The sequence below is a fragment of the Apus apus genome, chromosome 1, assembly GCF_020740795.1.
Source record: "Apus apus isolate bApuApu2 chromosome 1, bApuApu2.pri.cur, whole genome shotgun sequence".
NCBI classification, from domain to species: Eukaryota; Metazoa; Chordata; class Aves; order Apodiformes; family Apodidae; genus Apus; species Apus apus.
In genome coordinates this window covers 100,173,075-100,189,722 of record NC_067282.1, presented here as the reverse complement: position 1 = coordinate 100,189,722, position 16,648 = coordinate 100,173,075, and the positions used below count along the sequence as shown (strand labels likewise).

The following is a 16,648-nucleotide window of genomic DNA, read 5'->3' as shown; positions in this document are numbered from 1 at the left end:
CCCGCCGCGGGGCCCGGGTGCGGAGGGAGCGCGTCCCCGGTTGGGCGGCGGGTGGGGCCGAGCGCCTGGAGGGGGCCCGGGGCGGGCAAGGCGGGAGCTCAGCCCCCGGGGCCCGGCGGCCGGGGCGGCGGTGCTGGCCTGGGGGGGCTCCTGAGCTGCGGGCCCGGGGGAGGGGTTGTCCGCCTTGTTAGGGAGGGCCGCGGTGGGGGCTGCGTAGGGCAGTGTCGGCGGAGAGCCTGGGGTGGGTGGAGAGTGGGGAAGGGGCTGGTGGCGGGTCTCCGCGGGGCTCTGCCCGCCGGGGTCTCTGCCCGCTTCAGCCCCCCCTGCCAGGCAGGAAAGGGGGAAGTCCCGCCGTGCAGGTGATGAGCTCAGGTACATAAGTCAGGAGTCCGGCTGTCGCACAAGAGGTGTGAGGGGACTTAAGCGAGATGCCTGCGTCTGGTCACCTGCCGTGATTGTCGGGCTGGATAGAAAGCCGCTGCTACCCGTTCTCTTGGTGTGTTGGTTTCTGACACGCTGCTGTAGTGGAGGGAGATGTTGAGGGAATGTATAACTTGTTTTTTTCTGTACTGCTGCAAAGATCTGTGTCTACAGTGGGAATTATAAATGAGAACGTTCCGGGGAGCATCCCTGCCCAAGCAGGGGCGTTGGATCTGGATGATCTTTAAGGTCCTTTCCAACCATAGCCATTCTGTGATCTCATACCTCAACCCCAGTACTTCAGTAGTGTGACGACAGTCGGTCTCTTCTCCCAAGTAACAAGTGAGAGGACAAGAGGAACCGGTCTTAAGTTGTGCCAGAGGAGGTTTATATTGGATATTAGAAAAAAAAAATAATAAAGTTGTTCTTTGAAGGATTTGTCAGGCATTGGAACAGGCTGCCCAGGAAAGTGGTGGAGGCACCATCGCTGGAGGTATTTAAGAGATGTGTAGGTGTGGAGCTTAGGGAGATGGTTTAGTGGTGATCTTGGCAGTGCTGGGTTATTGGTTGGACTTGATGATCATTAAAGGTCTTTTCCAACTAAAACGATTCTACGTGTTTTATTTGAATTTAGCTCCTGCTAGGGAATAGAGCTATTTTTATGCCTTTACCAAATGAGCTCCATAATTTTGAGCGGTACTATATTTTCTCTCCTTCCTGTTCACTAACATACAGATTGTAGTCTTTTGTAGAGTTCTGTTGACATGTGTTTATTCCATACTTTCTTGAGACCTAAATGAGTTGTATTTTTCTTCATTCAGGTCATGTGGTGGTACTCGGCCATACTGACTTTGCCGTAAACACTTCTAAATGCAGCTTAGAGGAGATGAGTCAAATTGAAAGTGAAACCTTTCTTCCATACCTTTATTGCAGTGATGGATCTGAACCAGGAAAGGTGGAACTGGTTCTGTCCCTACAGCTATCTGGATATGAAAGAGAGCTTGGAAGGAGACGGAGTAGGAAGCAGAAACCAAAGGAAACGTTTAACCTGAGGAAGTAGGGAAGCAAAAAGGGAGAATTGTAGGAAGGGATAGCAGTGCCAAAGTAGCACTGTCTGTACCAGTGCCAGTGACCTCCATTTGTCTTGCTGGACTCAAGAAAAGGATGGCATGTTTTGTACCTTCAGGAGGTGGTTTCTTGTGCTCTGCAGTACTTTCTTCTCCCGGGAAGAAGAAGATGTGACATGCAAATGATCTAATTTTTTCTCCACCATTCTCGATGCACTGCCAAACAGTACTAAGATATTTTTAATTTTGCTTTGTGGAAGTACATTAGATTGTTAGTGTTTTAGGCAAAGGAAGTTAAACCTTTGTGTGTATACAGCAGTCTTTCTAAGAGACAGCAGTGTGGACATACACATACATAAGAAATTGGAGTTTAAGAGTATTGTAGTACAGGGATTTCTTTATAATTTAAAAATGAATGCACATTCTACTGGAACATGAAATAATAGCTTATCACAAGAGGAAACTAGTAAATATTTTTGACTTGGCATTAAATTACTTTTATGTGGGATTGGGTTGAAAATAGCTTGTGCTTCTCGCAAAAGATTTCTTTTTTTGAAAAAGTGCAGTCTACTCTAAAAGAGCTGTTGTAGTTTAGCAAGGTGACTGAGGATCTTGCAGATATTTGAATTAATTTAAAAAACTGAGTTGCAGTGCAAGTTTTGCAACAATCTTGGCACAATACCTTGGCATATGCATAGCTGTTCACATTTTAAAACATGAATTTTAATTGTTGCAGAACATATTTTAGGTAAAGAAACAGATGCAGAGAGGTAATAGGATTTGCTTTAGGCCAGAGTAGCAAAAACTAGATTACAGTCAAAGAGTTTGTCTCAGAGACTTTTAGGTTTAGTTATTACTGGATAGTTCGCTTTTAAAAGAAAAAAAATGTGTAATGCAGAGGAATATTATGGTCTGAGATAAAGTATCCAAGCATATCAGCACTTCAAGCCTGTTACAGTGTCTTTGGTTGGTCGCTGGTTTGTTTGTTTGTTTGTTTCAGTAGGTTGAGACCAAAGAGGAGTTTGTTGAAATAAAAAGGAGGGATTTGGAAAGGCTGACAACAGAGGTTATGCAGTTGCGGGATTTCTTACCCAAAATACTAAATGGGGATATCCTGGCGACATTCCAGAAACTGGATGCTATTGAATCAAGTGAGTAGTACCATGTTACAAGCTATTACAGTTCCTGCCAAAACTATGTAGAAAAACTGTCCTACCTCTATGAATAGTTGTGGAGTTTGTAGAGGTGTTCCAGATTAAACTATGATGTTCAATGACCACCTCAGGAAATTAATTTGTTTGTAATGGAGAAAATTACAAACTGCATTAGAAGTAATTAGACATGTCAAATTAATAATTAAAAATATTTTACTGGGCATAAAAACATACCTATTTCAGGCAGTCAGGAAAGCTGTATCAGGAAAGAAAGTGATTTCTTTTCGAGAAAAGGCAAAAGTGTTCTGTTTTTCAAAATATTACTTTAGGTGCACAGGAAAAATCCATAGGAAATAGCTGTGGAGAAAAAGTTAATGTAAAGGAAGAGATAACGTATTTAGCTTGTCATCTTTTTTTGGCTTGTAAGCTTTTCTTGCCATAAATATTCATTAAAAAAAAAAAAAAAGGATTGTTACACAGGTCTTTTTACTGGTGCCCCCCAAAGTCCAGCTTTTCTGTGTTGTCCTTCGCTGTGCATTATTTTTTAAAAAATTCCACCACTCCCAACATGCCATCAGGACCAAATTTGAGTCAGCTCTGTCCCTAGGGCCTGTAGCTTACATGCACGTAGCAATGCATTTCACTTACTCTCCTAGAAGCTGATTTTGTCTGAAAAGACAAGGATCAAGCGCTGAGACAAATTATAGGGAGTGTATCTCTCCTAAAATCTCAAGTGATTAATTGAAAATTAATTTGCAACAGATGGCTAAGAAGGACTAAGACAGAGCCTCAAGACCTTTCTCCAATACTAAATAATATATTGTGGCAGAGCTTTCAGCTGCCTCCATGATCCATTCTTTGGAAAGATTCTTCCATGCCATCAAATCCTTACAGTGATAAGTAGACTGTACCATCTTTCCTGCTGCCAGTCAAAACATTATCCATGTCACAAGAAGTGTCATAGGGTCTGGAAATATTCTCTATTGAAATGCATCAAGGACTATTGCCACTTACATTAAGTGTTCAAGACCCTCAACTAGTCAGATAATTGTTTTTCTTATTTTTATCAGTCTCAAGGTTTCTCTCACTGATCCTTCTTACCCTTCTTGTGCCTGGCATCAAGAAGATCCTATCAGAGCCTTCCAGCAGCAGGTTTGTGGCATAAACATGGAGATTTTAAAACTTTCCTTCAAATGTTCTGCTGACTAGCCAGCACTCTAGGTTCTTTGGAGGAGCACCTGAAGCTGAGTCAGCCTTTACATTCTCTTGAGCAGATCCCCACAGTGAAGATTTCACTTGCAGTTAAGGAGATTGTTTGAATATTTAGGCTCTTTTAAGTGTTTACCTCTAGAGCTAGACAAGTCAAGGCCCATTCAGTTGTGAGACTAAGGGAGTCTTGCATAGCTTCAAGAAGCCTTGGGATCTTTGTGTGTTTCACTTCTATATTTAGGTCAAAATGGATATTTGTTTGCTATGGGAGCATCCCACAGGTGGTGTCTGAGATCTGACCTAGCAGTGTTCAATGCAACCAACACTGACTTTTTGGGCTGGTGTGTAGGTCTTTGCTAAGGTTTTTGCCAGGGTAGTTGTTCATTTCAAAAAGAAAAGTCAGTTTGAATCTTGCTGCCTTCATTGAGAAGAATGTTTGGCTCCAGGAATCTTAGAAAAAAAAAAAGCTGCAAGAAGCTTTTTGTATTATTATATGTATGTTTAGTGGAACTTGGTTGACTGGGGAAATGTCAAAAATTGCATTTAACATATACCTAGAATTTGGATCAGTAGAATTGGAATTCCGTCAGTTATTGACATTCATTGCAACTGTACTGATTTTTCCACTTCCCAGAGCTTTGGGACTAGATCTCCTGTCCAGAAAATCTCCTGATGTGACCTACAGCATGCATGAGAATGAACCCACCTGAAATGTGGGCATCCTCTTCTCTCCTTGTGCTTATTGCCTTGTTCTGCTTTTGAGTCTGCCATCTCTCTCACATCCAAATGCTTCTTCTTCCCAGAGTCTGATTTCCTGTTTGTATTAAGGATTCCATTTCATGTTTCTTGCTCATTGAAGTTGACAGTGAAAGTTGCTTCTTCACTTGGGGTAAGAAGACAGCCTGAGCCTCAAGATCTTAGTATAAAGAGGGCAGGAACTCTCTTACCCAGGGTTGGGACTTGCAGGCAGTGGGAGAACCTCCTGGGCTTTCCTATGTTCTGCTCAGGACCACTGTGTGCAGGAGTCAGCAGCACAGCTGTGGTATTTGGAGTCAGCAAAATGTCTGTTGCTGCATGTCAAGAGATCTGTTACATGTCAGGACTGGTGCATATGTCCTTGAATTCCCTTCAGAGCAGAGGCCTGCACAGCTGCTAGAGCTGAGTGGGTGTATTAGGGGGAGCTTCCAGGAATGAGACACAACTGCAAGTAGATCTCTCTTCATCAACTTCCAATATTACCTGGTCTTTCCCTTTATAGAATGGACCTAGTTTCTCTTGACATAAAACATTGTGATACCTAAGAGAAGGTTAACACATCCATCTTTTTTATCTGGAGGACTTCAAAAGGTAGTGTTCTGTTAACACTCAGTGAATACTGTACCCCTCTCCTGGCTCAGTTTTGGTTCCAGGACCATTGAACTCTGCCAGTGAAGGATGTGGGCATCTTTGTGTGGTTCCTGACTCTGCTGATACTGGATTCAGGGTGGATCCGTTCTTTTGAAGGCTGGAGAGCTTGTTTCCTTACAGTCAGATTTTCAATGGGAGTTGAGTTCCACTGCATATACTTACCTGGCAAGGGTACACGTTTTTTTGGTCTGCTGTTGGTAAGCAGAGCGTGCCCTACTCAGGCTCGAGACATCTTTCCATCAAGTACGTAAGACTTAACACCCACATGGTAGTAGGTCCAGGAGACTGAATTTACTTGATGGAAGGAAAGAAAGTTTCTTACTGCTGATCAGTTATTCCTCAAAAACTCAACTGATCTATTATCCCCTTCATTCTTTTCTTTTGGATTGCAGGTTGAAAAGACTGGAGTGCTTGGAGAACATGCCTGTGTACATGCTTGTTGCCTGGGAGTGGCCCTTGCCTTGCTCCTTTGGTTTCTCTTAAAAAGTCTTAGTGTTGATGGCTTAGAATCATGGAAGGGCTGAGTTCCACCTCTTTACAAAAGCTGTTTGTAGCTAGAGTATCTTCTCTTACACCTACTACTCAAAGCAATGTGTATGTATTTGAGATGATAATGTTTTGTCAATTAGGGCCAAAAAAGAAAGGAATTTAGTTCCAAATAATGTAGAATTACTAAATAAAATGAACCCAAACCCTTTGAATAAATAAGGTCTGTTTTTAAAATGACGTTATCTTTTTATGATTGAATTTTATATGCTTTTTGGTAAATACACCAAAAAATATTGACCACTTGTGAGGGAAAGTATTTGAAGGGTGTTAAGCCATGGGCTATACTTGCATGACCAAGGGTATGGCACTTGAAGTGGGGTGTAACATTTTATTAAGCTAACCAAAATGACAGCAGATGCTGTTTGGGCGTTAGTTTTTGGAATTACTTAAGTGTGTTTCCTTTTTTTCAGGAAATTTTTTAATCCTAAGCATCCAGAGCCATGTTTTTAAAGTAAAATATAATACAGTTAAAAATGCCCTTCACAGTGTTTTTTTTGAAAACAGACCTCATGATCATGAAATACAATACTTTTCACTTGGTTTCCATTCACTAAAATAAAGTGTCTAAATTGGAAAGTATTTATGATAAAAACAGAGATTAATTTTTTAAGGGAATTGTAAAAATCGGTTTATCAATGACATAATTTTTAAATAATTTGTAATTTCTTGTAATATTTTAGAAACATTAATTTAAAATGTTGTATTTTGTTCTTACTATTCATATAACTTGTACATTGTATATTAAAGTACATTTAACTGATCTTGATATTCTTTTTCTTAGATTTTCACTATATTCACTGATACAGTCACAAGATATGAGACATGAAAACCATCTTGAAAACAAACAAAGAAGCAGAAAACTGAATAATTTTTTTCAAATCCCCGAGGAGCTGTAGCTCAGTTCCAGAATGGTGTCTTATCTACACACAGTATTTAACAGCAAAATGTCATTCTTTCAGTCTTTCCCGTTTTTAGCTTCTTTAAGAACTGTTAAATGAGGCATAGTACGATACCGCAGTTTAGCCACAAGGAGGTGGTGTAACACAACCAAATTTTTGAAGGACCTAATTAATGTTTGTGGATTCTTTAGTGCAAGTCTGTTTCTCATAACTTATTGCTTCGTTTATCTGATTTATCCTATCACAGACATGGAGAAAAAGGAGGAGGAAATAGAGCAGCTGAAAATGGATTGTGAACACTTCAAAGCCCGTCTGGAAACTGCCCAGGCAGATTGCATGAGAGAGAAGAAGGTATATTTGCTGTAGGAGCATTGGTATCTGTATTCCTGAGTTTTAAGAACAAAAGCAATAATGATCAGGTTTTCATATTCATGTCACAAAATACATCCTCAGCCTGAAAACAACTTGGGTTTTCTACTCATATAGTCAGGTGATGAATACATTGCTCACTTACAGGTTCAGAACTGATGCTTTTTTCCCCCTTTGATATTTGCAGAGTAAAAGGATCAATATTCTAGCTAGGAAAAATATAATAACATACAGTACCAAAAAGTATTCAGTGTGTACACATAGAGGTACAGCTGACAGAGTGTCTCCTGTTTACCTACATACCTCTTGCAAACCTGCATAGATCTCTGTAACTTCCAGACTGTGTGAGCTGCAGGGTTGCATTGCAGGCTTCTTGGCAGGGTTTGTTTTGGTCTGTGCAAAGTTAAAAATCAACCATTACCATTTTGTTTATATTAAAATATTGGAGTAAAACATGGGATATATGGGAAGGTTGTGGGGTAGCTGGTATCAAAAGGTCCTTCATGGAATCAGTGCTTTTGAATTTGATGTAACTATAAAGTATTTCAAAAAAGGGCAACAAGATAATTTAAGCAACATATGTACAAAATGAAACTGGCTTCTCTTTTGGTTTGCTGTACGCTGTGTAACTTTGTTTAGTTTTAATAGTCTTTTTCAATGCACCTATTGATCTAGTTGCCATGTACAGCTATAAGTCAAAGAACAATTACAGGGCTCCTTTTGCTCTGTCAGTATTGTATTTAGTGAATATGAGAGCAGAGGTTCTTAACAATGAAGGAATAGCAAAGATGATGACTTGTCAGACTATGGGTCTTCTGTAAAGCTGTTGGGGTTCAAATAGGATCACACAGGTTAGTGGCTTAATTTTTGAGAGAGTTGTGAATATTTGCTGTAAAAGTTCATTTTCTCAGAGCTGATGGCTGTCCTCAGTAGTCAGCAGAAGCTCACTTCATTGGGGTTCTAGAGTTAGCACCTGTCAGCCTTGGAATTACATAAAGAGAGATGAATCTACAGGAGTTATTTCATTTTTCAAAAGGAATAAATGAAGAATTCAGACATTCAGTTTTAGGGCACATCTGCATGGACAAGTCATTCTGGAATCAAGTTTGGTATGAATGTAAAGTATGATGAAATATATTTGTCTATCTGGATATTCCTTACCTCAAAATAGGTATGGGACAGCTAGTGCAGTTTGGCAATAGGTTCTTGTTTAGTTTTGCTGTGCACCTGGGTCTTTAGTTGTATAAGCATCCAGCATGAAATCTCTAAGATTTAATGTTGTTGCTTTAGATATTAATGAAGTGGGTCTCATCCTTTGTTCCAGCTAATATTGCAAAACAAGCGACAGGTGGTTTAGGTTTGTGATTTCTCTTGGATGAAAGTTTTACCTAAAGCATGGATAATTTACTAAGAGTAGTTGTGTTGGTGTTCCTGATTAAAGCTCTTCTCTTCATATCTTTGTTGTTGTACAGTATATACTGGTTGTCTAAATGGCTTCTGTTAAATGCCACAAAGGTGTATTTGTCTGAGTGGATTGTGCTTGTGTAGATTCTGAAATTTTTTAGCTGTTTGAGATAAAAGAAGTTGGTGTATGTGTACGTGTGATTTTTGTTCCTGTTAATAACTGTGTGGTGTTCTTATTTCAGTTGCTGTTCTGCTATAGACATCCTTGTATATAGTTTCTGAATTATTTTCTAACTATTTATCTTCTGAAGGAAAAGGAAATGATTCACTGAAACAAACATAAAATAAACACATTTTCTAGCTGAGCAGTGCTTAGGGGTCATAAATCAACATCTTGCATTCCAAAATTTCTGTGCAGTGCTGCATCACTGATTATGGAATTGCCATGCTTTCTGAAGCTGAGTAAAACTTGATGTACACAAGTTATTCTTGGCTAATGTCTTCTTTGTCTGTCTCTTCATATTCATGTACTTAAGCACTGCTGTGTTCTTGTGCCTTTACCCTTTCCTGAAGATGGTAGTGTTGCACAGCGCAGTGATTGCTTTGTGATGTGAACTCTCAGGAGTGTTGCTTCCAGCTAGGTTATTTTCTTTTGCAGGCTCCTTATTTTTTCCTGGCTCTTGCGTGTACTTTTTTGTTTTCTTTGCTTAGTACCTTTGTTCTGATGTTGCTTTTGATCTATTACAAATTCTGGCATTTCTTGTGCTGGCTTTGCATCCTTGTTGGAGGATCTTGCTTTGGTATTACTGAGTTTTATGTCTTACTATACAGTATTGGCACCCAAATGCAAAGAAAATATCTTAAAGGATATATTTTCCTAAGACAAGGACCGCTCAGAAAAGAAAGACAGGGACAATATGGAGTTAGACAGGAAGGTGCCTGTGGACATTTTGTTTATGCATATGGTGGCAGGAAAGTTGATAGGTCTAGCAGTGAGTTATGCAAAAGGTAAATATTGGCTAACTTGTTTAAAAATGATCAGAGTGTTAAGAAATAAGAAACTTTTCCTGTGACTTTTCTGCCTAGGGAGTCAGCAGCAAAGTATCTGTGTTTTGCATCTATTAAACTATAAGGTGAAAGAGACTCCAGAGGGTAAACATGCACAGAAATCTGCTTGATAAATTCAATTTGAACTTTACAGATCCTAGCCTGTGTGTTTTGTTAGCAGCATGATAAAACAATGCAAATCAGGTTGTCAGGTGTGACACAGGAGGCTAGGTGGGTACTTGATGACAGAGTACAAGCATCTTTGTATTGGTTGATGCCATGTTACATAAATTTTCAGATGAGTTTATGTTTCTTTTCTTTCCAAATCCTTAACACAAAACATTGAGGTGAACCCCTAAAATGACAAGATACATATTTCAACTTACTTTGGCGGGGATACATGGTTGGAAGTTTTGTTCTGTTTACTTTTTTTCAAAATTGACATAGAAAAGATACTTTCTCAGTATCCCAAACTTCATCCTGACTAACCACACGGGCCAGGCTGGGCTGAGAAGGGTGTTTCCGGTGTGAATCTGAAAATCCTGTGCACACAACATGGACAGAGCAAGATTGTTCTTTTGACGTAGTGTAATCTACGATTCTCTCTCTCTTTTAATACTTGAGTTAGCTTCACTTTTCTTGACTGGCCTTTTATCTTTCCTTGCAGCACTGTCTTAATACCACCTCCCTCAGAGTTAGCAGAGAGCCCCCACCCACCCTGAGAGACTGCAGACTGTGGTATCTCTTCCTTAATCCCACTGTCCACACTAGCTCTGAGCTGAGAAGTGCAGCAGCTACGCTACCCCTTTGGCAGCTGGCAGGAAGCCAGTGAGACCTACAATCATACCTAATCTCATGATACTATCCTGGCCAACTTCCCATGTGACTGGAAAGAAGTACTGCTAAACTGAGGTTGTGCCCTGGTGTTGAATTCCTCTTTTCTCCCTTTATGCTCAGTGGCAAGGACCACTGACCAGCTCACTTCAAGCAAAGGATGCCTGATGGTGCCTGGGCTTTCTTGGTATGAAGTGCCCTCTAAACTTCAAAACTTAGCTGTTTTACTTTGCTGCTGCTGATCAGGAATATGTCAATAGGAGAATGTTGGAAGAGACACCAGTGTTTATCCTAGATAACCAGCAGCAGGATCATTTGGTTAAGGCACAAGTCAGTTTTGAAAAAAACAAACTACCCTCCCTTTCTTTAAAGGTGTTTCCAGTATGTTTTGTAAGGTATCTGGAAAGGCTGATCTCTGATGCTGAAATCTCTTCTCTCTTGAAAAGACATGTAGCTATTTACTTAGGAGGAGTAGACTCTCCTATCAGACTTATTTAGGTGCCATTCAGTCTCGGTGGATCACTTGGTCTGACCTTGTGGACAGGCTTCTGGTTACTGTCAGCTTCCACAATGTATTTTACTACTTAGATATAGCTCAGGAAAGAAGGTATGCAACTGCTGTGTGTTTGCCACCCCACACTCTTCCCTCCTCCCATTGCATATACGGCCATGATGTTACTTGTTCTGGCCCTTAGCCTAGAAAACTTGTTTTGGCTGATATGAAGTGCAACCAAAATTTCCTTCTGTTATTACAGGAAAAACTAGACCTCCGCCAGCAGCTGAATGAGGCAAAGCAGCAGCTCCTGCAGCAAGCAGAGTATTGCACAGAAATGGGTGCAGCAGTGTGTACATTGTTGTGGGGTGTATCCAACAATGAGGAAGCTGTTAAAAGCATTCTAGGAGGAGTAAGTATCACAGGTGAATATGTATTGGTGATAATGCTGTTAGGGCTTTAAAAATAAGGACCCTTATGTGCTGCAACACATCATAATATAAGGATATATTTCAGAGCCTAATTGGACAGCAAAAATGTTCCCTAAATTGTATATTCTTTGGGAAAGCATCCATTCTCGTTTAAGAAATGTTGGAACTATAAAGTGTTAAGAAGCAGGCTGGGAATAAATGCAGTAATGAATTCTTACGTGACCAAACAAGAATTATCTGTTTTCCACCTTGCAGTTACACTGGAAGCAAGGCTACAGTTAACAAAATGTAAATATCTTTGCAAGCCAACAGGAGAAGAAAATAATTCTTGGGCATGTGCAGCAGTTCCCATGCCTGTAGAGAGCTTGGATGTGATATTTCCATGGAAAGAAGACAGATCCATCTGTTCTTAACTTGTTTAAATCTTTGTGCTGCCTTAATACTTTAATGAGTCTTGGAAATTTAGAGAGCCTAGCTGCTCTGCATCTGGTGAATCTTATTAAATCTTCAATATTAAATGTGGACAGGTAGCTAACTTGAAAAAAACCCAAAACAACAACAGTTAAAGATAGTAGTAATAGTACAACTAACAGTTTCACTGCCAAATGCAGCTGATGGAATTAGGAGGGATCAGAAAACAGGCCTGGTAAAAATAAGATTTTCACTCTTGTCACAGCCAACATGAGAAGGAATCGTATTAAATCTGAGTGAACTGATGCCACAGTTTCTTCTGGCTTGATTTTTTCAGTGGCATAATGAACAGCTGAGTGAATAGGTGCACCAAGATACAATTGCTACCTTATATTGAAAGCTGTACAGTGATAATTTTGGTGACAAATTCTGATGATTCAAGATCCAAGCAGCAGCTGTTACTATGGGGAAAAAAGTCTCTAAATACACTGTATAAAGCAGTTAAATTAAAAGAAGACACACCAGCAGGTACTACAGAGCCCCACATAGCAACAAAAACAGTATAAAACTACATTCCATATTTTCAGGACAGTTTATTTCTAAGACTTGACAGTATTTAGTGACTAGCCCTTGTTTCTTGACTTGTGAAACAGTTTTGGAATGGTATGTTTCCCACAAAATGCTAGCAGTGATGAAAATGGCTGTATTTTACAAGATGAGAGTAAAGTTAGTGGAGGCCTTGTTGAAAACAGTCTTAAGTATAAAAATTAAGTAGAATAAAGTAAAACCAAAACCCAATACCTGATCATTTGTTTAAAGGTAAAAAGCCCAATTATGAAGATGCAATACCTTTTTTTCTAGGCTTATTTGAAATGCAGAGTACTTCTGCTAAAGTTATTCCTAGCAATCATTGGACCCCATTCAACTGCTCTACTTCTGGTGAAGGCCATAGAAACATTTTTGGGCATCATTTTCTTGTGATGGTGCACATGATAAGAAGCATGCCTGGGGTTGCAACAACACCGCTAGGAAAAAATGTAAATGGGTTGTATGGCATTCCATCAACCACAGATTGCAACTGGCAATGAGTCAGGTTATTAAAACATGATGGAGATTTGTCATACAGAGTTTTTGGTCTGGGTTATTTTTGGATAAGTTGTACCTTGCAACATCTTCCCCTCTCCCCTGAGAAGGTGCGGTGAACTACAGAAATGTATAAGCGCATCAAGAGTGCTTTGAAGCCGTTGCTCATATTTAAGCACGTGGAGAGGGTGGCATCAATGAAGGAAATTCCATGCCTTAGGAAACAATGCTCAAGATTTTTTCACTCTTTGCGCAGATACAGAAGTAGGTCTTTCATACAGATCTATAATGCAGATTGATCCCAAATGTAATTTCAGTCAATATACCATTTTTGTTGTATGGGTTGGGAGAGTCAAAACTCAAGCAGCAAATTTGAAATGTAGTGCAAATAGTTTTCAAGGTAGTAGGGGGGGAGATGGCTATTGTTTCTGCCCATGCTTAGTGTTTCTGGAGAGACATCCAGAGAAGCAATATGAGAGTTTTCAAGAATGCCTGCCTGTGTGTGCCCAAATAGAAGTAAATTAATTCCCATGAGATTATTTTAGATGTCTTGCTGAAAACTTCAACCACATATTCACAGGACAGGGCTCTTACATGGAAATAAGAACTAAAGGTTTGGTTTCAGAACAAAATCAAGGCTTGTTTCAATGTGAGAAATTTTGGATCCTACAAAGTGGTCTGCTACTTCAGTTATCTGCTGTGATGGCAAATGACTTTATATTTTATGGCAGCATTTTTGCATGTTTACTGATGTTTTCATGCAGGAGTTACTTGGACACCATAGGGTACATGGCACCATCTGAGAACAAGCACCTTAGTGGCTGCTCTCAGAACTGTCCTTATCTTGACGTCTGTGGGCAAGACTTTCTTCAGTCCCATGAAAATACTGTAAAGCTAGTAAGAGATTGCAGAGTACGTAATGTTTGCTATTTATAAACTTGATTGGTCTCTGCTCCATCTCCTCAGACTTCACTGCTAGTTAATTAATGGCTATTTGGAAACAAGGTTCAGCAGATAGGACACCAGTGGCATCTCAAGAGACTGGCAAATAGAAGATTTTGGTAATTTCCTGTGCGTGCCTGTGTAAAAAGCCCCTCCCAGCTTTCCTGTAGGCCCTTCAGGTACTGGAAGGCAAATATAAGTTCTCCCGGGAGCCTTCCCTTCTCCAGGCTGAACAGCTCCAACTCTCTCAGCCTGTCTTCATAGCAGAGGTGCTCCAGCCCTCAGGTCATCTTCATCGCCCTTCTCTGGAGTCGCTCGAACAGCTCCATGTCCTTCTTGTTTTGGGGACCCGAGAGCTGAACACAGTACTCCAGGGGGGGTCTCAAGAGAGTGAAGTAGAGAGGGAGAGTCACCTCCCTCAACCTCCTGGCCATGCTTCATCCGATGCAGCCCAGGATACAGTTGGCTTTCTGGGCTGCAAGTGCACATTGCTGGCCAATTGCTTCTTGAACTCTAGTCACTTCTTAGGTTAGAATTGCCATCTTTGAGGTGTGGTGTCCCTAATAAGTATACGAAGTACATCCAGCACACGCAGAAGTGCACACATGCACATTTCCCCGTTCTCTTTCCCCACAATTCCTTAACTCATGTTTTTTCTGGGACCACAGAATCATCTGTGAAGATACTTATTATTGCCTGATCCTGCTTTTCACATCCCGGTGCTGGAGTCACCCCCACAAGTGTACACCTTTATGTGGTGAATGTGCAGCAACGGAGGAATAAAAGTTACCGGTATCTTTGTACATGCTGTGAAACTAGTCATTTTGACAAAATATTAAAATTTTCAGGCATTTTGCAAAATTAAGAAGTGTTCCGGCATTTCTCTGGCTGTCCCATTAGGTTATTGCCAGGAATGACTGAAAGTTTCAGCTGTTTTGTGAAAAAATTGGCAATATTATTAAAGACAGTAGCAAACCTGGCATTATGGGCTCTCTGCTATGCTATTTTTATTATGAAAACCAGCATCCTTTGTGCAAAATAATGTTACATCAGTGTTACAGTTTTACAGGTCAGAATCATTAATAAACAGAAACAGTTCTCTCTATCCTCCTCTGTTGTCTCTGTTAGTGCCTCTGACCAGCCCCTTTGACCCACCGAGAGCTTTGTACCAGGTGGCTGGTTCTTCAACCAAGATATCCCAAATGGAGCAGTTTTCCAGCTGAGTGTGGAAGCCTGTGCAACATAATTACAGGCTGTACTCCTGCTTGTATGCTCTGGTGTGGTGATCATCTTTCTCAAGTGAAATTGTTGACTTAATTCGACTTGTGACGCAGGGAGAGACCTCTGTTTCCTTTTCTAAAGAACTACCTAACCAGTTGTTTTCATCCCATTATTTTCCCATTTTCCTCCAGTCTGCTCGTTCTTCTTGATCCTGTATCTGAATCCTGAATCCTGTTAGGATCCAATGGAATGCTGCTGCTTTTTTTAATATTTTTTTTTGCCCCCCCCCCTTTTTTTTTTCTGCTATTTGACTTGTTTTCTTAGGAGATTCATATCAAGTCACTACATGCGGCTGCTCTCTGGTCTTCAGCTGGATAGGCTTTTGACAAAAGCAGCTGTAGTAGCCCAGGTAAATGTGAAACAACTGATGCAGCTATTGCAAAGTGAAGGGATAATATCCTTAGTTTTGAAAATAAGCATTACTTCTTCTGTTATTGTGGGTTTAGGAGGTGAGTGTGCAGTGATACCGTTTTACAAATAAGTGTAACATTGAGTAGTTTCCTGTATTATTCTGAGGTAATGGTTTCAAATATTAGGTGACCAGACATGTCACTTAGTGCATATCTACTAATTTCTGTTCTTATTTAGTCACTGGATGCTTTAGAAATTTTGCATATTGTCCAGTTTTACTGTAGCATCTAATAATTGTAGTTGGTGTACTGTGTATAATTGGTTTTCTTCCTTCATGATTGCAGACTAAAGCAGTAAAGTTTTTCACAATCACTGCACAGACCATGGAGAGCTTTGTGAAGTCTTTAAGTGAAGACATGAAACAGCAGGATTTGGATTCTGATGAAAATCAGTTTGTATTAGCTTTGGCAGGGATTGTAACAAGTAAGTTAATATTATCTCTCAAAGAGCATTACGTGGGTACTGTGAATTTTTGTATTGACTTACATGTGCTGCCATAAATACAGCTTTTCAAAGGCTGGTATTTAGTCAATGTTGATATCATGGGTGACTTTTAAAGTTCCTAGTAGATTTTGTCATCGACACTTCTGTGAGGGATTGTACTGCCTGTGACACAGTTAAGGATTAGAGGGGTAGGAGCCATTCAATTCTGAAATTCCCTAACACATCCCTTCAATCTGGTGTAAAACAAGTGCCATTTTACTAGTCATGTATGCTTGCCTTAGTTTGTAAATGTCAAGCAATTTACTTTCTGAATCATCAGGAATGCTAACATCTTCAAGATGTATGAATTGCAGATGATGCTAGTAGATCAGCCCTATCTTAAGGTATGTCCTCAGCATTTTGAAACTGCTTAACAATTTTATTGCTGTCAGATGGACCCACTTTCACTGTCCTCAGTCCACAGTGCCAAGAGAAGTAAAAGTTAATAAGCCTGACTTCCATACTAAACATTTCTTTTTAGGGTCAAGAAATAAGTAGGGACACAGAGATCTATATTAGTACGACTGCCTTTGGCTTTAAAGACTATGAGAAATGGGGTCTATGTGTCGTCTGCAGTTTTGTGAAACCAAGCAACAGTTAAGATGACACTATTAATGACATAATGGAAGATAGATGAAATAGTGGGTATTTATACAAGTAAGTGAATCTTGCATTGACCAGCTTTTTTGAATGTGGTATTTTAGGTGTTGTGGTGCCATTTAAGATTTTGTAATAAAACCAGTATGTGATGCAT

At 40.1% G+C, this 16,648-nt stretch overlaps 1 protein-coding gene across 1 annotated transcript in view; it reads left to right on the top strand.

Moving 5' to 3' along the window:
- The first annotated feature begins 2,493 nt into the window (after positions 1 to 2,493).
- The window catches only part of HSF2BP (heat shock transcription factor 2 binding protein), a 30,876-nt gene continuing 16,721 nt past the window's right edge, over positions 2,494 to 16,648 (top strand). The window contains exons 1-4 of the mRNA XM_051628452.1: positions 2,494 to 2,638; positions 6,953 to 7,056; positions 11,115 to 11,264; positions 15,696 to 15,834. Coding sequence (XP_051484412.1) covers positions 2,557 to 2,638; positions 6,953 to 7,056; positions 11,115 to 11,264; positions 15,696 to 15,834 — 475 coding nt within the window. The 5' untranslated portion in view covers positions 2,494 to 2,556. The remainder of the gene's footprint in view (positions 2,639 to 6,952; positions 7,057 to 11,114; positions 11,265 to 15,695; positions 15,835 to 16,648) is intronic.